This window comes from Podarcis melisellensis (assembly GCF_964234715.1).
Source record: "Podarcis melisellensis genome assembly, chromosome: 2".
NCBI classification, from domain to species: Eukaryota; Metazoa; Chordata; class Lepidosauria; order Squamata; family Lacertidae; genus Podarcis; species Podarcis melisellensis.
The window spans coordinates 123749739-123771736 of NC_138529.1; the positions used below are offsets into that span (position 1 = coordinate 123749739).

Consider the following 21998-nt stretch of genomic DNA (forward strand, 5'->3'; position numbering starts at 1 on the left):
TCTCCCTGCCTGGCGAGGGGGCAGCCGGGCCAAGGGGGTCTCTGGGCGCAGGAGGGCCTGTGGGGAGGAGGGGGGAGAGGAAAGGAAGCGCCCCTTCTCTCTCAGCAGGCAGCCCCATGTCTCTTCCCACCCCCAGAGGCTGGGTCCATCTCTGAGCTTCACAGAGGACCTTGCAAGGGAAACCTGGGCGGGGGAGGGGAGGAACCCCCTGGCTTCCCTGGGTCCGCCCCTCCCCCACTCTCCTGACCCACAGGGGGAGGGGCAGCCCTTCCCTCCTTCTCATTCATCCTCTTCCCTCCCCTGCTGTGGGGAGGAGGAAGGAGGGGGGCCAGGTCCCCATGGAGCCCCCAGAGGCAGCGCCGTCCCGTCCTCTTCCCATCCCAACACAGGGAGGGGCTGCTCTGCGGATGTAGCTCTAGGGGCAAGCGAATCCCAAAAGGAACCGGAAGTGTCGCTGCGAAATGCGCCGGAAGTTTCTAGATCGGAAAAGGAGGAGGGGCGTCGCTGAAGAGCCCTCCCCCCGTCGCCCCCCTTTCTATTGCAGACAAGGAAAGCGGACTAATCTGGAGCCAGGGAGGCGGAGGACCAAGAGGTAAAGAGGGAGAGGAGGGGGAAAATAGGGGAGGAGGGGGGATAAGGGGAGACCCCCCGTAAGGAAAGCGCCCTCCCTGGGGCCCGTCGACAGGGGCCCCGATCCAGGCCCCGACCCAGGGGGGAAGGGGGGACCCAACACCTGCAGGGATCTACACCTGGCAAGATCTCCTGGGCAGCAGCAGCACCGCCAGACTCCCCTTTCTCTTTCCTGGGGGGCCGAGAGATGCTCAGCTGCCCTGCCCCCCCCGGGACGCCTGGGCGGGAAAGAGGACCCCAAGCAGGGGTGGGGCTGAGGCCCCCCATTCTCCCTTGGGTCGTGGGGCGCCTGGCTGGGGAAAGGGAGAGAGGGAGCCCATGGAAGGGTTAATGGAAGGGGAGGAGCCTCGACAGAGACCCCTCCCCTTCCATCACATCTTATTTCCCAGCCTCCCTGCTGGCAGTCCCAGATCATCATTGCCATACAGGATTGTCCTGAATACCACCATTTGTTAGCCAAGCCCAAAAGTCCCACTGAGATGATGATTGATAATATTGTCTTTTACCCATTTTAGACCCCTAAGTAGTAGCAATTGCAAGGACATTGTGCTGCTCTCCTCTGTACAGTTCCACCCCTATTTCAGACCTTGTGGCTGATTTAAATGTTTAGCTGCTGATAACATGGCAACGTTTAGCAGGTGATATTGGAGGTTTAGCTGGTAATAAACCACAAGTGATATTGTGAGTTTTGGTAATGATAACATTATGATTTTTATCTGCTAATAGCCCTGCAATATTTAGCAGGTGATATTGTGAGGTTTAGCTGCTACTAACATTACAGCGTTTGGCTGGTAAGTTATCGCAATGTTGAAAAGCAGGTGCTGCCTAGCCCTTGCACACATTGTGATTCGTAATATATTGCCAGCTCAGTATTAGGAAACAATTATCACGATGTAAACTTCAAGGAAGTCTTGGGCAATATATCACCCAGCTCTAATCATGACCTATATTTCTGACCCAGTGTACCATTGCTGATTTTACCAGTTTGTCCCCAGGAATCCCTGGGGTCGTGGGGCGCCTGGCTGGGTCCCTTTTGGGTGGGGAAACGGAGAGAGGGAGTCCATGGAAGGGTTAAAGGAAGGGAGAGGAGCCTCGACAGAGACGCCTCCCCTTCCAGCACCCCTGACCCCCACCCCCATCACGCAGCCTCCCTGCTGAGGGTCTTGGCTGTCCTAGATCATCTGTATTCACTACGACTTATCTCCATACTTTGGATTGTCCTGAATACCACCAATTATAGCCTAGCGCAAACCCAAAAGTCCTGCTAGGATGCATCTTGGCTTCCCTGCTGATGAAACTGAGTGTGTGATGATTGATAATATTTTCATTTATCCGTTTCAGACCCCTAAGTAGTAGCAGCTGCCAGGGCATTGTCCTGTTCGCCTCTGTATAGCTCCATCCTTATTTCAAAACAAAAAATTCCTTCCAGTAGCACCTTAAAGACCAATCAAGGTAGTTCTAGGTATGAGCTTTCGTGTGCATGCACACTTCTTCAGATACACATCCTTATTTCAGACATTGTGATAGATTGCAATCAGAGTGGATTTGATATAAATCAAATTGAGTTCCTGGGTAGGCTCCGCGTACTTTCCTATTGCCTGTTCAAAGTTTCTAACCGCATTAGTCACCATATCAATCTTCTGTCCTAACTGGTCCAGTAGGGCATTTATTTTGCAGAGAGCGCCCAAACGCGCATCTGGAGACATTGTTCTACAAGGTCACAAGTCCTTTCCCACGATTGTAATCTGTAACAGCTGCAAGCTCCTGAAGTTGGTTACAATTTCACAGTCTCCCTCTAGGGGGAAAACGTCTGTTTCTTCTTTCTTTTATTAAGAACAATAGCAACAAAGTTTCTTTTTTAAGATATTCAATCAATATTTGTTCCTTTAAAATGCGAAAGGAAACAATGGAATCCCTATGTTACTTTTCTTTTAATGTCAAAAACATTTGTCTCTGGTCAATGAGCTTCAAACGTCAGTCCTGACACTCCACTGCAGGATCAGGACGGTGGAAAGTTACTTTACTTTAAACTCACTTCTACAGGTTTAAACAGTCCCAGAAAGAATCCCCCTTCTTTTCCTGCCACCGAAGGGGGGTTCCACAATTTTAAATGATGAAAGTCAATCCTTTAAAGGTAATTTTCTGAGCTCTAGTTTACGTTGTCTTTGCTTTGTTCTGACTACAAAGAAACAGAAAGCTGACTTCCTGTATAGACCTTCCCGTTTCAGTACCGAATTGAAATAAATTTTGAGTCCAATTCTTCTCTACTGGCCAGTCCTTATTTAAGATCCAGTTGTTCGAATTTTAAGTACTCAGGGGTGATTCTTTAGATGCCAAATTGTCCAGGAAAAAGGCAGCGCTCTCCGGCAACGACAATGTGGCTTCACTCCACGGAAAAAGCAGTAGACTCACAGCACCGCGCCACCTCCCCCTCTTCGCTTCGGAGCCCGTTAATGGGTTCCTTTGCGGGTTGGGGGGCGCTAAATGTGCCCGCCGAGTCCCATGGTCACAGGCTTTGTCCACCTGTGATTTTTTAAAAGGTCCCCTCTTCGCCGTAGCGGATACGACCCGTTTCGCGCGGAGCTAGTCCCTCCAGTTCAGAGGGAGGCAGCCATTGCCGAAGGCGCCACCCCGGAAGACCTGGCTCCTATTACAAAGAGATCCAGTTGATATTCTAGAAAAAAGTGTGGCTAAGATTCTGAGTCACAATCATGGCTGAGAAATACAGCCAGGGAATATGAAACTGATTTGAAGATTGGTTTCTTCTTTACACTTTATTGTTGTTATTGCTATTATTATTATTATCATTATTATTATTATTATTATTAATTATTATATTACTTTCAGGAGGACATACCACGGATTTCATCTTCTTTCTTTTCTTTCCAACAATCAGTGTTATTCACCTTTAATACCTTTTTCAGTGTCACACATATTTTTATCTTGTGATCTTCAGTTGAAGAGAGGTATACAAATTTAATAAATAATTCCCAGTTGGAGCAGAGCTAGAATATCCAGAAGCCCTTGGCCACCCACGGCAAAGGAGGAAGAACAGTGAGAGAGGCCTGGACAGGGAATCTCCGCTAAGATAAGCCAGTGTCAGGAGGCGGGTGCGAGACCTGGCGGCATATAATTATTATAAATCATAATTGGGGTGAGTGTCTCAATCTGGCCTTTCCAGCAGTCAGGCTCCAGCTGCTTTCCTTTTGCATCTCCAGCTCTCTCCATTCAATAATGCAAGGCTGAGAGATGGAGGTCCAACCCCAAGAACATTCTCCAACTGAGCACTCCTTCAACTGACCACAAGCACCAAGCCTTGCCACTAGACTTATATATGGGCCTCCCAAAATGGTCAGTATGGACCTCCTGAGGCCAAAGGGAATGTGCAGGTGATGAATGAAGATCTAGAGGTCGAAGGGGACAAAATGCGGCCCAAGGGGTGGAGGATTATAGTGCAGCGGATGAAGAACTTCATGATGAATTTAGGATCCTGATTAATATTGGCCAGGTTCATGGAACATAGAGCAGCTCCCTTTCCTGTGAGAAACCACTTTTTATCAAACGTAAAGCCCACAGTTCAACCGTATTCTAAGATAATACTGCTTCATTAATGCTTAATTAAGGGTTATAAAAGGCTGATGATGCATGACCATTATTTTACATTATTTCATTTGCCTTTCCTAAAAATTTGGAACATATGGAGGACAGGAGAGATTGTAAAAGACGTTAAAATAAGAGCAGGTGCTAATTGTAATAGTACTTTGTTCTCTTCCTAGAAAACAAATAGGATTTTCTCCCCACCCCATCAAAAGAAGACAATGGAGAAGGCAGTCAGAATTCTGGTGGGCCATGTCCAATGGAACTAACGAAGAAACCATTTAAATACATGGAGTGTGAAAAGATAGAACATAAACAATTTGAAAGTATGGAGTGTGGAAAGAGCTTCACTGACAGTGGAAAACTTAGAAAACATCAACGGACTCACACTGGGGAGAAACCATTTAAATGCATGGAGTGTGGAAAGAGCTTCAGTCAGAGTGGAAAACTTAGAATTCATCTACGGACTCACACTGGGGAGAAACCATTTAAATGCATGGAGTGTGGAAGGAGCTTCAGTCAGAGTGGACACCTTAGAATTCATCTCCGGACTCACACTGGGGAGAAACCTTTCAAATGTATGGAGTGTGGAAAGAGCTTCAGTGGGAATGGACACCTTAAAATTCATCAACGGACTCACACAGGGGAGAAACCATTTGAATGTATGGAGTGTGGAAAGAGCTTCAGTCAGAGTGGAGACCTTAGAATTCATCAACGGACTCACACGGGGGAGAAACCATTTAAATGCATGGAGTGTGGAAAGAGCTTCAGTCAGAGTGGACACCTTAGAATTCATCAACGGAGTCACACAGGGGAGAAATCATTTAAATGCATGGAGTGTGGAAAGAGCTTCAGTCAGAGTGGAAACCTTAGAATTCATCAACGGAGTCACACAGGGGAGAAATCATTTAAATGCATGGATGGTGGAAAGAGCTTCACTGAGAGTAGAAAACTTAGAATTCATCAACGGACTCACACAGGGGAGAAACCATTTCAATGCATGGAGTGTGGAAAGAGCTTCAATAGAAGTGGACACCTTAGAATTCATCAACGGACTCACACAGGGGAGAAATCATATAAATGCATGGAGTGTGGAAAGAGCTTCAGTCAGAGTGGACACCTTAGACTTCATCAACGGAGTCACACTGGGGAGAAACCTTTTAAATGTATGGAGTGTGGAAAGAGCTTCAGTGGGAGTGGACACCTTAGACTTCATCAACGGAGTCACACTGGGGAGAAACCTTTTAAATGTATGGAGTGTGGAAAGAGCTTCAGTCAGAGTGGACACCTTAGAATTCATCAACGGAGTCACACGGGGGAGAAACCATTTAAATGCATGGAGTGTGGAAAGAGCTTCAGTCAGAGTGGAAACCTTAGAATTCATCAACGGACTCACACAGGGGAGAAACCATTTCAATGCATGGAGTGTGGAAAGAGCTTCACTGATAGCGGACATCTTAGAAAACATCAACAAACTCACACAGGGTAGAAACCATTTCAATGCATGGAGTGTGGAAGGAGCTTCAGTACAAGTGGAATTCTTACAAAACATCAACAAACTCATACAGGGGAGCAACAATATAAGTCCTAGGGAAGTGGACAGAGGTTCAGTTGTAGTGGAAGTCTTACAAACCATCAAAAGACTCCGAGGGGTAAGAGCTGTAAGAGTGGAAACACCTACATGCTATCAATTAACTGAAAGAAGAGAAAGGGTTTGAATAAAAGGAGTGTGGATCCTGATTTGGTTATTATGCAACACCTTTTAGACTGTGGAACCTTTTTCTCTCCGAGTCGACACTTTCTTTGACATCAATAACAGGAAATCAGTCTTAATTGCATGCAGCGTATGTGAGCTTCTGTTGTTTGTATGTAATGTGGTCTGGGCATTTATTTAAAGTAATGAAGGTCACATTTCACAATAGTAAGCATAATATAATATTTAATATGAATCAGTCGTGTTGCTGCTGAATGAGGGTGGACTGAGAGTGAGCTGGTGTTGGTGTTTGGTGGAGGGAGTTGGAAATGCTTGTATTTGGGAATGGAGAGCTGCTCAAAGTGGAGCTGAGACTGGTGGTCTTGCATGAGGAGGGAAGGGGGCACAGTGAAGAAGGGGCCGTACCAGAGCATCTCAAAGCAATGTGCTGGGGGGCGGGAACTATGGTGACACAAGTGTGTGTAGAATGCTATCCCCAAAATGAAACTGTAAGGATGAGTATAATGGGGAAGGAGGTTCAGGCAGGTCCTCAACCCAGAGTGCTAAGGGTCAGCTTCCTCCAAATCCACCTGCTGCCCCAAGGCAGGAGCCACCTCTTGGCCTGAGGGTGGAAAGCCTCCGTTCACCTTTGCAACTGGACATGATCCGAGGGCAGTGATGGCAAACCTTTTCCAGACCAAGTACCCAAACTGCAACACAAAACCCACTTTTTCATCACAATGTGCCACCTATTGCAATGCACTCTGTGTGGGGCTACCTTTGAAGGTGACCTGGAAACTACAACTAATGCAGAATGCGGCAGCTAGACTGGTGACTGGAAGCGGCCGCCGAGACCACAGAACATCGGTGTTGAAAGGCCTACATTGGCTCCCAGTACGTTTCCGAGCACAATTCAAAGCGTTGGTGCTGAACTTTAAAGCCCTAAATGGCCTTGGTCCAGTATACCTGAAGGAGCGTCTCCACCCTCATCGTTCTGTCCAGACACCAAGGTCCAGCGCCAAGGGCCTTCTGGCGGTTCCCTCACTGCAAGAAGCCAAGTTACAGGGAACCAGGCAGAGGGCCTTCTTGGTGGTGGCTCCCGCCCTGTGGAACACTCTCCCACCAGATGTCAAAGAGAACAACTACCACCAGACTTTTAGAAGACATCTGAAACCAGCCCTGTTTAGGGAAGCTTTTAATGTTTTATGCATTATTGTAATGTAATACTTTGTTGGAAGCCGCCTAGAGTGGCCCAGCCAGATGGGCAGGGTATAAATACTAAATTGTTATTATTACTATAACGCGGCAATTCTACCTGTATATTTAATCTTTTTCTGTTTGTTTCACATTTCTTCTTTATGGCTACTGTTGTAATAAATAATCCTTCATAAAAGTTATTGCCTTACATTCTTCATTAAATTGTCTTTCCATTGATCTGTAATGTTATGGTATAACTCAGTGCTTTTTTTCTTTAAAAAAAATGCTTAGGTGGTACTTGTTCCGTTCGCAAAGTAAAGGAAGGATTCAACTCTGATTAAAAAGAATATACACAGAGACTTGGACCAGCAAGACTCTGGGAAGGGTGCGTATAATCGTGTCTCTCTGTGCTTGTCCGATTCCCACAGCCCGGCCCAGGCCATTTTATTCACAAAAGAACTTTTTACAGAGTGTTCCCAAGAACTAATCAGATTTCTTCTGAGCATTTCAAGAAACCCAGGTGGGGAGAAAGTTAAACTACTAAAACTAATTAAGCACAAATATTTCTGGGGTAAACAAAGAACAGAACTACAAAGAAGAGCATCTGGCAACCCCGCAGGTCATAAAAAGGAGGGTGGCCAGGAGGACAGCGGATCATTATCCCCTTCATGTGAGATCTGTTTCCTGGCCCTAAGATTAACATCCTAAGATTACCATATAGACACCTACTTCAAAGAAGCTTGCCCACTCTCTTTATGGCCCAGGAGGCCTGCCTGGCGAAGCAAGAAGCAACTGGGCTGTGTACGTGAGTTTTCAGGCAAGAGAGAAATGGGCAGCAGAGGGGAAAGGGCATGAAAAGGGCACGAATGTAGAATCTTGTGGGATTTAATCAGAAATTATCGTCAATATATCAAACCCAGTCAACACAATGTCTTCATCGTGGACACGATGGCTTGATGTATATTTTATAATTCCTCATGGTAATCCCATCTGATCCCTACAGTACTCTCATTTTCACCGCTGGGGGAGGGGATAAATACAGTTGTAATTGGGGAAAATAAATACAGTGGTACCTCAGTTTTCGAACAGCTTAGTTCTCAAACTACTTGGAACCTGAACTCTTCAAACCGAGAAACAAGTGTTCCAGTTTTGGAACTTTTTTCGGAAGCCGAACATGTTCTGTTCTGAGTATAACTTCCGTTTTGAGTGCCATACTTCTGTTTTCCTTGTGAGGGAAGGCGGGCCGGGCGGCAAGTAGGAATGGGATCGGGCTGCTCCGCTAGGCAGCCTTGCTGCTTGCACGGGAAGAGGAGCTGGATCGGGGCTGCTGAGCTGGGGAGGGACAGGCTCCGTCACCCTTTCCGTTGAGGGGTTTGAGGCTGTGCACTCCCCTCAAGGGAGAATTTTAAAGGAGCCCCCACCTCCGCCTCAGATCCCCTGCAACCCCGTGAAGGCAGCCAGGCGGAATAGTTGCTGGGGTTGGGGAAGGTGGAGGCAGCCCGGAAGATGCATCTGAGAGCCCCTGCACCATCTGAAGGCAGCCAGCCACTCCTCAGCGGGGCTGCCCTCTCCCGCTCCTACTTGTGTGCAAGGAGGAGTGGAGGCAGGGATCTCTCAGCGCAAAGCCTCCACTTCTGAGAGATCTCCGCCCTGCTCCTGAACAGGGCTGCCTTCAGAGGTCTTCCAAAAGACATCTCTTTGACATCTGATGGGGGCGTGTGTTCCACAGGGAGGGTGCCACTACCAAGAAGGCCCTCTGCCTGGTACCCTGTAAATGTGAGGGAAGTGGACCTCCGTGATGACGGGGGGATATTTTCTTTTCCTTGTGTTAGATGGATGTTGAAACAAGGTGTGATTGACATGGGCATGTCTGGATCACAGATTTCTGCCCAACACCACTCCTCTTCCGGGACATACCTATGATGTTTTGATGACCCACTGAGAAATGTGTTGTGGGAACTATTAAAAACTCATGTCATCTTCTGGACATTTTCTTTTTGCTCTTCTTAGAGATCTAGACCTTTGTTGCAACAAATAAATGATCAGGCCTTCTGGCCACTGATTTGCTTCCTCTTTGCTTGCCTGCCATCTCGCGTTTTCTGATTAATTCAGCGTCCGCAGGGCTAGACTCCAGCAAAGTTGGAAAGCGCTTTAAGGTAGCGCACCCCAAGAATTGTTCTTTTCACCTGGAAGGAGTTGGGGAGCTGTCAAAACCAAACCCCAATTTTCCCCATAACACGTATATAGCCATATAATCCCTAGTGTAATAAGTTAAGACCTTTGGAGCAGGCATCTTTTTAAAAAAAAGTTTTTTCATGAACCACCCTACTGCCCTATCCTCTGCTGGGCTTTCCGGGTTCCGGAAAGTTCGCCTATATGAAGGAAAGGAGGCTAGGCCAAGTAGATTCTCCCCGCCCCTGCTCGCAGCTGATTGGCCAGCTGGGTTGGGTGTCCCACCATCCCAAAAAGGCTAAAATGGGCCGACTTTGGTACTCTTGTGTCCTGTCCACCCGCAATGTCTTTTTCTCTATCTGAGCTGGCTCCCTGCCTGTTACTTTACATGTGGGGAAACCCCTGTGGGGTTCCTCTCTGTGTAAAGTCTTCAAGCTGTTCCTGCGCATGCCTGACAAATCTGCCCCATTGTCAAAATTTACCTTTCCCCCCACCTCCAGTCTCCGTTGTTGGGTGTCCTGGCTGTGGGGGGAAACAGAAGACGGATGGCCATCGGTCAGGGATGGTCTAGTTGAGATTCCTGCATTGCCCCAGGGGGTGGGCTAGATGACCCTCAAGGGTCCCTTCCAGCTCTACAATTCTCTGGTGCAGGCTTGGGCGGAGTTTTAGGTACAAGTTGGATGCAAGGAGTGCATAGGATTGCAGCCCATCTTGCGCACCATCGGCTCGGGAATAAGTCCCATTGATCATGATGTGACTAGATTGCTGCTATGCAGTCCTGTTTTTTAAATAAAGGTTTTCCTTTTCATATAATACAGAGCATGGTGAAATCACCGTAAATAAAACCTCCCCTTCAGTAGTTTCAAGCACAGCTCCAGGTCCCACATAATATCTGTACTGCATTGTTTACTGTGGCAGCACCTGCCCTTTGGAACTCCCCGCCTCTTGCAACAAAGAAACGTGCCTTTGCTAGACTCTTTTCGGGCACCTGCTAAAAGCATTCTTCTTTAGGCAAGTATACCTAGGTGCTTAGGAAGTTGAAGTAATTTTAATCTTAATATTTTAGCTTTTGAATGTTTTAAAGTAGGATTGTTAATTCTTCTTGATTTTACTGCTCTGCTGTTTTTGTTGTTGTTTTTTAAATCAACTTGGCAGGTTTTTAAAAATAAATTTTATTAAATAAATAAAGAATAAATATAAATAAAATAAAATAACACAAGTATCTGTCCATAGTCGCCTACTTGTTACCTGAGACCCATAATCCACATTCCTTTGTAAGAAAATATGAAATAACGTAAAACCATTTTTGTGGGGGAGGGGGATAAAAATAAATCAATATGTGTGTGTGGGGGGGGGTTACAAGAAATTTTCTGCACTGGGTACCACCTGACCTTTCTATGCCTCTGCCCCCATCATTTAGCCCAGACACTGAGATGATGATGATGATGATGATTATAGGTCTGTGGTGCTCAATGTTTAGGTATTGCAAATATTAGGATTTAGTTAGAACGTGTGTGTTATAATGTTATAAGATAGTCTCAGTGTATTTCAGAAAGGGACATAAATCTGACACCAGGAATCACAAGACAGAGAAACCAGTAGAACACTTCAATCTCCCAGGACATTCTATACAAGATCTCAAAGTAGCTGTCTTATTACAAAGGAATTTCAGAAATAGACTGGAAAGAAAAGTTGCTGAATTGCAACTTATTACCAAACTTAAAACCACGGAGAGACCTGGTCTGAACAGAGACATTGGATTCTTATCTCATTATACATGATAAAGCTGTTTTAGCCATTTCACCCCTTGCTTTTTCCTGTAATACCAATTGCAGTCATTAACAGTCATCAACAGGTTAAACCTACTGGAATTGGCCCCCTCCCTTTGTAACAAGCAGCTGTAGTTCTTTTGGGATTTAATATCAGCTCATGAAAAGTTGGGCCCACGACCCAGAAAGCTGCCTGGTTCCCTCTGTCTGAAGGCGGAGATATGCACCACACGTCAAAGTGCAAGTAGATAAATAGGTACCACTCCAGCGGAAGGTAAATGGCGTTTCTGTGCGCTGCTCTGGTTCGCCAGAAACGGCTTAGTCATGCTGGCCACATGACCCGGAAAAACTGTCTGCGGACAAACGCCAGCTCCCTAGGCTAGTAAAGAGAGATGAGCGTTGCAACCCCAGAGTCAGCCATGACTGGACCTAACGGTCAGGGGTCCCTTTACTTTTAAGTTACTCTCTAAGTCCCAAAAGTGTGTAGCAACTCCGGTCTTCTTTGTGGGGCTGTTGTAACGGGGACCCCCTGCCTCCCCCCCCCGTCAGGGAATGGGGGTGAGACTGACCGGACCCCCCTCTCCCGGCAAGGGATTAAAAGGGGGCATGTCCCCTTCCTGCCCCGGAGGGTTTTTTCCCAGGTGGGGGGGGGGTCTCCTTCCCTGCCGCCTCCAGGGATCGAACCCGGGACTTTATCAGGAGAAACAGGAAAACGGAGCTGGTTTGGAAGGAGGAGAATTTGTGTCTTCTGGGAGGGAGGGGCCACTCATTCCTGCCCCCCCCCCGTCAGTGAGCTCTGCTTCCTAGAGAGGCAGGGAGGTTTGGAGGGGGAGGGGCCAAGGGGGGAGGGGAGGGGCCTGATCCACCTTCCCGGAGGAGGAGCAGCTCTGAGGAGGAGGAGGGAAAAGAGGGGAGAAATATATTTATATATGGGGGGGGGGAGAAGGAGGCGCTTTTCCTCCCCCTGAATCTGCAAACAGGGCAGCTGGGAAGGGGGGGCAGGATTTGGGGCGGGGGGGGAGAAAGGAAAGTGGGGGATCCCTCCCCCTCCCTTCTGGGGATCCGGCGAGCGGGGGAGGGGCTGGTTTAGGATAAAGGAGCCCCTCCCCCCGAGGGGGCGCCTCCTTGGAGACCCCCAGAGAAAGGAAATCGGAATAGCAGAGCAAGCGATGGAAGTGGAGGGACAGAGAGGACAAAGAGGTAAAGCTGTAGGGCGGGGAAGGGGGCGAAGGGAGGGGAAGGGGGCAGAGACCCCCCCAAACAACAGAGGCCCCGATGCATGCAATCCGGCTGAAGATCGGGGCCCCTCCTTTCGCAGGGATTGCATTGCACGCCCCCCCCCTCAGATCAGCCTTCCTGCCTTTTACTATGGGAAATGCGGCGGGGGGGGGCGGACGGGGCTTCCTGCAGAGGGAGCACCGACAGGGTTTGCATTGCAAGAGCTCCTTTGCAGCGCAAGGAGATGCTCAGCTGTCAAGAGATGCTGAACTCCCCTGCCCCCCCCAGGGCGCCTTTGAGGCAATAGAAATGGGAGCCCCCCGGGGGGGGTTGGGACTTGAACCCCCTGGCAGGAATCCCTGGGGAGAAAGTGTGTCCCCCCAGATAAGACTCCCATCCTCCCTGGCCTTGGGCCATCCTTGCTTGGGCAGGTGGTACTTTGAGTCCAACCACATCTGGAGGGCCAGAGATGCCTCAACTCAGTATAGAAGGTTCCTCTAATGGCTCAGTGTTACGTGGGAGTTGGTGGAACTGGATCTTAAGGGTTTTGGACAAATTTCCTAGGGATTATGATTGGTATCCAGACCCTAACACTATAAAGCCAAGGTATCCCCACTGAGCAGCTTATCTTATTTTTTTAAAAAAATAATAATATTTATTCAGGTTTTAAAACACTACAAAAAACAACAACAGAAAACACAATACAAAAAACAAGACATTTCCAAGAAAAAAGGCAAAAAATAAAAAAGGAAAAACAGACAAAAAGGAAAAAAAATTAGAAAATACATACAGAAAACAGAAAAAAACAAGTTAAACCTTTACACAATTTTCCTTCCATGACCCACCTCCTCGACCTCCTCACACCTCCCCTCTTTGTTTTCTAATTCAAATAGATATTTCAGCAAATCCTTCATCTTTATTTTTATCCTAATAATTTATCTTAATATGCTGTAATTTTCCATTCTCTCTTTCACCATTTAGCCATCCACCTTTACTTTATTTAATCTTATTTCTCATTAAAACTGACATATTTAAACCTATTCTCTTAAGACATTTCCCCTAGGGTCATAAAAATTCCATTCCACGATTTCTCCATCTCTCACCAAAAGCAATTTCCTTTTTAAAAAAAAATAAATAATATTCTCAATATATACACCTCAAACTCTCAACTTTCTTCCACCGTCTCCCCTCCCCGGTCTCGGCCCCTGCCAACAGTTCCATCGGCTTACAACCGTCCATCAACTTGGAGATCTTAAATCCGAGGCTCTTAAATCTTTTTCATGTCCCATCTGCCAATCTTCTTGATAATCTTTAATATTAAAAAGCAGTTCTCGGGGGAGCTCCAACCCAACAATAGTCATATTCCTTCTTATCAGGTCTGCCAGATTTCCATAATTAAAGATAGGGCCCATAAAGTATTCCCAATCTTGTTTCACACTTCTTCCGAGTCCAAAGGCCCCAGAAACTTCGATCCCCTCCTGGCTCAAATTCATATCCCAAAAGTCATTTGATCCCCACATAGGGTGATCTCTCCACTTTTCATTTTCCAAATCAAGCCAGGCTCCCATCTCCAAAAATTGGCTTCTCTTAATTAGTCATATAAGGCCTCAACTTGTAATCCTCCAATTGTCTCTGTAGGGTTAAAGCTCCCCCTTGCATCACTTTAACAACAACTTTCTCCTTCTCTGGTACTTCAATTTGTTCAATTGAGAAAGATTCTTGTGCCGGATTCTTGTCGACTTCTTTACTAATGCCCACTTTTGTTCCCAAAATATCAACGTTGGTAGCCATGGCACCTATCTGTTCATGCAACTTTCCCAACAGATAAAATGTCCTATTCAATACAAGCGTAACTTTTTTCTCCACCGACATCCTTGAAATGTCCAAGGTCAAAGCTAGTTTCTCAGAGTTTTTATCTTTAGGCTAATTTCCCAGCTGCATTCTTGTGACAATGTCCCAAAACTCCCTCTAGAGGAAAGCAGTCTATCAATCCTTCTAGCACAGTCCCAAAAGTCTCAAAAGTAAATTAATAACAATTCCAGTTACCTTTCCTTCTTTTTAAACACAGAAACGGACAATGGAAACAAAGTCTTTCTTTGTATCTTAACAGCTAGCTGTCAACTTTGACAGCTGTCAAACCTGTCTATTCACCGTCGATGGGCTCCTCGCGGACCTATCCTGGGTTTGGAGACGTGACGCTTCAGTTCCTAAATTTTACCTTCTCCAGCAGGCTTCCTCTGCTTCCAAAGGGAGTGTAAGTAATAGTTTCAATCAGTGAAGTTTTAATCCTTTACGTAGAACTTTCCAAGACCTTAGTTAACAAACTCTTTGCTTCAGTCTATTTACAGAAGAGGGAGGTGGACTTCCTGTTTAGACCTTCCCCCGTTCCTTGCCAAATTAAATTGTTTTAAAAACCTAATTTCCCGTTCTACTCACGGGTTGTTGTTTGAAATCCAATCGTCCACAAGAAAAAGTCAGCGCTCTCCGGCAACGGCTGTGCGGCTTCACTCCGTAAAAATAGCAATCGATTCAAAACACCATGCCACTCACCCCACGTCGTTTCGAAGCCCCCCAAAAGGGCTTTCCCTGCGGGTAGGGGGGGCGCTCCTGGTGTCAGCCGAATCCCACGTTCCCAGGCTTCCTCTGCCTAGTATTTTTGAAGGGTCTCCGCCTTCGCCGCGGCGGCAAGACCCGATTTTCGCGGAGCGGGTTCCTCTAAGTCAGAGGAGCTCCGCCATTGCCGATGGCGCTAACCCGGAAGTCCCCCCCCCCCCACTGAGCAGTTTATCAACCCTGCTGGCTGCTGGGGAAGACCTTCTGAAGGAAATGGTTTGTCCCCAAAGTTAATTTCTTCCTTCCTCCGCTGCTGCTGCTGCTGCCCACACTAAAGGAATCTCTGGATGAAATCCCAGGGATGTCTGGCTCCTATTACAAAGAGATCCAGTTGATAATCTAGAAAAAGGTGTGGCTAAGATTCTGAGTCACAATCATGCCTGAGAAATACAGCCAGGGAATATGAAACTGAAATATTATTATTATTATTATTATTATTATTATTATTATTATTATTATATTACATTCAGGTGGACACACCACGGGTTTCATCTTCTTTCTATTCTTTCCCAAAATCAGTGTTATTCACCTTTAATACTCACCTTTTTCAGTGTCACACATATTTTTATCCTGTGATCTTCAAATGAAGAGAGGTATAACAATTTACTAAGTAATTCCCAGTTGGAGCAGAGCTAGAATATCCAGAAGCCCTAGGCCACCCACGGCAAAGGAGGAAGAACAGTGAGAGAGGCCTGGACAGGGAATCTCCGCTAAGATAAGCCAGTGTCAGGAGGCAGGTGCGAGACCTGGTGGCATATAATTATTATAAATCATAATTGGGGTGGGTGTCTCAATCTGGCCTTCCCAGCGGTCAGGTTCCAGCTGCTTTCCTTCTGCATCTCCGGCTCTCTCCATTCAATAATGCAAGGCTGAGAGAGGGAGGTCCAGCCCCAAGAACATTCTCCAACTGAGCGCTCCTTCAACTGACCACAAGCACCAAGCCTTGTCACTAGACTTATATATGGGTCTCCCAAAATGGTCACTATGCACCTCCTGAGGCCAAAGGGACTGTGCAGGTGATTAATAAAGATATAGACGTCGAAGGAGACAAAATGTGGCCCAAGGGGTGGAGGATTATAGTGCAGAGGATGAAGAACTTCATGATGAACATAGGACCCTGATGAATATTGGCCAGGTTCATGGAACATAGAGCAGCTCCCGCTCCTGTCAGAAACCACTTTTTATCAAACGTAAAGCCCACAATTCAAACATATTCTAAGATAATGCTGATTCATTAAGAATAATTAAGGGTTATGGAAGGCTGATGATGCATTACCATTATTTTACATTATTTCATTTGCCTATGCTAAAAATTTGGAACATATGGAGGACAGGAAAGAATGTACGAGACGTCAAAATAAGAGCAGGTCTAATTGATGTGTGTAATATTCCTTTGTTCTCTTCCTAGGTTTCCTTTCCCCCCCGCTCCTCCCTGTTGAAAGAAGACAATGGAGAAGGCAGTCAAAATTCTGGAGGGCCATGTCCAATGGGAATAACAAAGAAACCATATAAATTCATGGAATGTGAAAAGAGAGAGGAGAAACAATTTGAAAGTATGGAGTGTGGGAAGAGTTTCACTGACAGTGGAACACTTGGAAAACATCAACGTACTCACACTGGAGAGAAACCATTTAAATGCATGGAGTGTGGAAAAAGCTTTGGTTGGAGTTCAAACCTTCGTATACATAAACACACTCACACGGGGGAGAAACCATATAAATGTAAGGAGTGTGGAAAGAGCTTCAGTCAGATTGGACACCTTAGAAACCATCAACGAACCCACACAGGGGAAAAACCTTATAAATGTATGGAGTGTGGAAAGAGCTTCACAGATAGTGGAACATTTAGAAAACATCAACAGACACACACGGGCGAGAAACCATTCAAATGCATGGAATGTGTAAAGAGCTTCAGTCAGAGGGGAAGCCTTAGAATCCATCAACAGATTCACACAGGGGAGAAACCATTTAAATGTTTGGAGTGTGGAAAGAGTTTCAGTATGAATAGAAGACTGAATATTCATCATAAAACTCACACTGGGGAAAAACCATTTGAATGTATGGAGTGTGGGAGGAGCTTCATTGATAATCGAAGCCTTAGAATCCATCATCAAACTCACACAGGGGAAAAACTATATAAATGTATGGATTGTGGAAAGAGATTCAGTCACAGTGAAACACTAAGAAAACATCAACGGACTCACACAGGGGAGAAACCATTTAAATGCATGGAATGTGGAAAGAGCTTTATTGATGGTACAGCACTTAGTATCCATCATCAAACTCACACAGGGGAAAAACCATTTGAATGTATGGATTGTGGAAAAAGCTTCACTTGTAGTGGAACACTTAGAATCCATCAACGGACTCACACAGGGGAAAAACCATTTGAATGTATGGAGTGTGGAAAGAGCTTCACTTCTAATGGAGCAGTAAGAAGACATCAAAGGATTCACACAGGGGAGAAACCATTTAATTGCATGGAGTGCGGTAAGAACTTCACTGATCGTCAAACACTTAGAATCCACCATCGAATTCACACAGGGGAAAAACCATATAAATGTGTGGAGTGTGGAAAGAGCTTCAGTCGGAGTGGTGATGTAAGAAGACATCAGTGGACTCACACAGGGGAAAAACCATTAAAATGCATGGAATGTGGAAAGAGTTTTATTGAGAGGAGAGAGCTGAGAACCCATTATCAAACTCACACTGGGGAGAAACCATTTAAATGCACCGAGTGCGGAAAGAGCTTCAATCGCAGTGGAACACTTAGAAAACATAAATGGACTCACACAGGGGAGAAACCATTTAAATGCATGGAATGTGGAAAGAGCTTTATTGGTGGCACAGCACTTAGTATCCATCATCAAACTCACACAGGGGAGAAACCATTTAAATGTAAGGAGTGTGGAAAGGGCTTCACCAATGTTGGAAATGTTAGAAGACATCAACGGACTCACACGGGAGAAACCATTTAAATGTGTGGAGAGTTGAAAGAGTTTCTTTCAGAGTGGAACCCTGATTTCACACACAGGAAACTTAGACGACATCAACAGACTCACTCTGGGACAAGCAAATAAATGTATGGAGTGTGGAAAGACCGTCAATAGAAGTGGAAACCTTAGCAAACATCAGCGAACTCAAAAAGGGAAAACCACTTACGTATATGAGCTTCAGTCCTGATGTTCCTACAAAACATCAATGGACTCGCAAGGAGGAAAAGCTTTAAGAGTTGAAACCCTACAATCCACAAACAGAAAAATCTAAAATGGTTTGAATGGAAGGAGTGTGGGAAGTGTTTCAATTGCTTTATATATAGATAATTTTATTAATACAGTGGTACCTCGGGTTACATATGCTTCAGGTTACATACGTGTCAGGGAACTGCCATCAGTGCCGGGGGGAGAGAGCAAGCTCCAGAGGGATTCCAGAGAGCCTCCCGGGATGGGGAGAGGCAGCCCATCTTCTGGGGAAGAGAATCAGCGTAGCACCAGTGGAGAAGGGGGGCAGATGGGGGAAGCGGCGAGGCGGTCCCATGACTCCTTGCCGGGGACCAGCGGGGAGAGCACGGGTCCTCCGCTGCCCACACCCTCCCTGCGCAGAAGGCTTCCACGCAGGGAGAGTAGGAGGAGACTAGGCGTCAAAGAGCTTCTTTGCTGGAAGAAGTTTAAGAAATGCCCACTGACGGATTCTGCCAGCCATTGAGACAGCCACGGGTGAGTGGCTGTCCGGACAGAAAAGGTTCGCTCAGACAACCCAGCCAGGTGTTGGCACCGGCTTGCGCATGAGCAACCCCTAGAACCATTACAATACGCTTCAGGTTAAAGACTCCCCTAACCCAGAAATAGTGCTTCAGGTTAAGAACTTTGCTTCAGGATGAGAGCAGAAATTGTGCTCCGGCGGTGCAGCAGCAGCAGCAGGAGGCCCCATTAGCGGTGCTTCAGGTTAAGAACAGTTTCAGATTAAGAATGGACCTCCGGAACGAATTAAGTACTTATCCTGAGGTACCACTATATATAATGTTATTTATAAATTGCGTTCAAAAATAGCATTCACTTCTGGGTTGTTGGCATTTGAAATCCCCAAACATTCGACTTCTGAAGCGTTCTACAACCGAGATTCCACTGAGAATCCAGCAATAGTGTGTTGTCCAACGATATCCATTCTTTTAACCAACACAAAGAGGCAGCCTCGTAGAAAATCTAGCAGTGCGAAGCCACCTCTATTTTTAGTATCTACCAAAATTTTATACTTTATTCTTGGTGTTTTCCCCCTGCCAGAGTAATCATGAAATATCTCTTTGCCATTCGTTAAAGAAGCTAGCATTATTTATTCTTGGTATCATTTAGAATAAAAACAGTATCTTAGGTAAAACATTTCTCTTTATGGTTGAAATCCTTCGTAAAAGTGATAGTTTCATCCTCCCCTCTATTTCCAAATGTTTTGAACATTTTTTGATACTCTAACGTAATTGGAATATGTTGTAATTCAGTGTTTTTCAAATAAACCCTTATTTAGTCTCCATCTATACCATGAACTCTTTTCACCCCTCATTATCATCCATGTTGAGTTTTGATCTGATATAGTTCTTGGCTGGATCTCTACAGTCTTTAATCCTGTAGGCAGGTTCCTTCAATATCCAGATCATGTTTCTTCTTCCCACAGAATCCTTTGAATCAGAAGAACATGTTTACTCTTGTTCTAATGGGGGTCCGAATCTCCAAGCATCTGGGTTGGCAAACTAAGGCCTGTGGGCCAGATCAGGCGCGATTGCCTTCTAGATCCAGCCTGCGGACGGTCCGGGAATCACCGCATGGATTGCCAGCACGCACGTTCTTTCCCTCTCCCTCACCCGGCAGCGTTTTTCTCCTCAGGGACGAGCAATCTTGTCCCACACCGGGTGCCATCAATGGGGGGAGTCGGCTCACCCGCCTGCCAGCCTCAGAAGGGTGGCGCTGGGAAGGGGGGTGACGCTGGCTGCCGGCTGCTGCTGAGTTTTCCTCCTGCTCCTCCTCTCTCTCCCTCAGTCCGCCCTTCCTTCCTTTTCTGCGCACCTTCTCTGTGCCACTTCTTCACGCGCTTTCTTCGTCACCCCCTCCCTCCTTCATTCCTGCCATGGCGTTCAGGCGGTTTGTTGCAGCAGCCGCAGCAGCCGCTTGCGGGTTGGGAAGCAGCAGCAGTTGGTGGGTAAATGCTCTGGCAATGCCCCCGTTCCCCTGCCTCCGTCCGTGGCTCCGCCGGGGCTTCTGCTTCTCTCTTCACCGGCCAACGCAGCCTCCAACCTGCCCTGGCACCTGGCTGGAGAAGCCCAACTGGGGCTATTGGGACAACAAGTGGGACAAGGCCAAACATCTTCAGGCCTCTTTGTGGGCGGGCCAAAATCGCTCATTTCCCCCCAAAATATAGTCTGGCCCCCAACAAGGTCTGAGGGACAGTGGACTGGCCCCCTGCTGAAAAAGTCTGCTAACCCCTGATCTAGTAGATCCATTGTTGTAACCATATCAAAAAAGTATTTGGTATTTTGCCTTCTTCTGAGATACTTTCCCTCAGTGCTCTGTCATAGTCCAGTGATACTACTCCATTAAATTCACCCGTAATAATTATATTTCTGTCATAAACCTCAGACATACTTTCCTCCAGTAGTTGGAAGAAATCTCATGTGAAAAGTGGCTCTGAAAGTCCCAGTCCCAAATCTTAATCCTGCCACCCTAAGATATTATAAGCAGGCCCCACATTCCTCTTTCCACCTGCAATAGGGAGGTTAGAACAACACTTAATACCCTGCAGGGATCATAAGAGCCACAATTGCAGGGAGAGAGAGAAAAACTGGATAAATGAGGGAAGGGGGAGGCATGGGGGGGGGGGCTTTTGAAGTCTCCCTGCTGGCAAGGGAATCCCAGAGCAAGGGCGACTCTGTCTGTCTGGAATCCCTCACTGCCTCTGAATCCAGGGGGTGGTTTTCTAATGGGGGGGGGAGGAGGGCTGGTGTTTGAATCGGGGCTTGGCTGTTGGGGGGCTCAGCTCAGCAATGCAGGAGTTGCTCTGCATGCAGAAGGACCCCGGTTGAGTGCTTGGCATGCAGAAGGAGAGCCTCCCCCTCCCTGCCGCCCCCCGTGAGACTCCCCGTGAGGAGGAGAGGCAGTTGGGGGGAGGGGGCCGGGTCCCCATGGAGCCCCCAGAGCAGGAGGCCAGAGGCAGCGCCGTCCCGTCTCCTTCCCCTCCGGACACAGGGAGGGGCTGCTCTGCGGACGTAGCTCTAGGGATGCGCGCGTCTGAAAAGTACCGGAAGTGTCGCCGCGAAATGCGCCGGAAGTTTCGAGGAGAGGGGAGGAGGGGCGTCAGTGGAGGAACCCCCCCCCCCAGCCCTTTCTATTGCCGACAAGGAAAGCGGACTAATCTGGAGCCAGGGAGGCGGAGGACCAAGAGGTAAAGAGGGAGAGAAGGGGGGGGGAATAGAGGGGGGATAAGAGGGGAGGACAAAGAGACCCCCCGTAAGGAAAGCGCCCTCCCTGGGGCCCGTCGACAGGGGCCCCGATCCAGGCCCCGACCCAGGGGGGAAGGGGGGACCCAACACCTGCAGGGATCTACACCTGGCAAGATCTCCTGGGCAGCAGCAGCAGCACCGCCAGACTCCCCTTTCTCTTTCCTGGGGGGCCGAGAGATGCTCACCTGCCCTGCCCCCCCCCCCGGGACGCCTGGGCGGGAAGGGGAAGGAGGACCCCAAGCAGGGCTGGGGGTGGGGCTGAGGCCCCCCATTCTCCCGGCTTCCCCCTGGCAGGAATCCCTGGGGTCGTGGGGCGCCTGGCTGGGGAAACGGAGAGAGGGAGTCCAGGGAAGGGTTAAAGGAAGGGGAGGAGCCTCGACAGAGACCCCTCCCCTTCCAGCACCCCTGACCCCCCTTCTCCCCCCCTTCCCTGATGACACTACCAGGTTATCTTATTCACTAGGACTCATCTCCATACTTTGGATTGTCCTGAATTCCACCATTTGCTAGCCAAGCCCAAACCCCAAAGTCCCGCTGAGATGATGATTGATAATATTGTCATTTATCCATTTTAGACCCCTTTGTTGTTTAGTCGTTTAGTCCTGTCCGACTCTTCGTCCCTGGAC

At 47.3% G+C, this 21998-nt stretch overlaps 2 protein-coding genes and 1 long non-coding RNA gene across 3 annotated transcripts in view; 2 read left to right on the plus strand and 1 right to left on the minus strand.

Moving 5' to 3' along the window:
* Nucleotides 1-297: 297 nt before the first annotated feature.
* Nucleotides 298-19650, plus strand: LOC309364805 (uncharacterized protein). Its single transcript, XM_081902721.1, has 2 exons — nt 298-592; nt 16298-19650. The coding sequence occupies exon 2, from the start codon at nt 16376-16378 to the stop codon at nt 17864-17866; it is 1491 nt and encodes a 496-aa protein (XP_081758847.1). The 5' UTR covers nt 298-592; nt 16298-16375; the 3' UTR covers nt 17867-19650.
* The window catches only part of LOC309365363, a 109591-nt gene continuing 93198 nt past the window's right edge, over nt 5606-21998 (minus strand). Inside the window, exon 3 of the long non-coding RNA XR_014166055.1 lies at nt 5606-6557. This is a non-coding gene — a long non-coding RNA (uncharacterized lncRNA). The remainder of the gene's footprint in view (nt 6558-21998) is intronic.
* LOC309364694 (uncharacterized protein) overlaps nt 12171-21998 on the plus strand; it is a 77015-nt gene continuing 67187 nt past the window's right edge. The window contains exon 1 of the mRNA XM_081902468.1: nt 12171-12258. Within this exon, the coding sequence (XP_081758594.1) occupies nt 12228-12258 (31 nt within the window). The 5' untranslated portion in view covers nt 12171-12227. The remainder of the gene's footprint in view (nt 12259-21998) is intronic.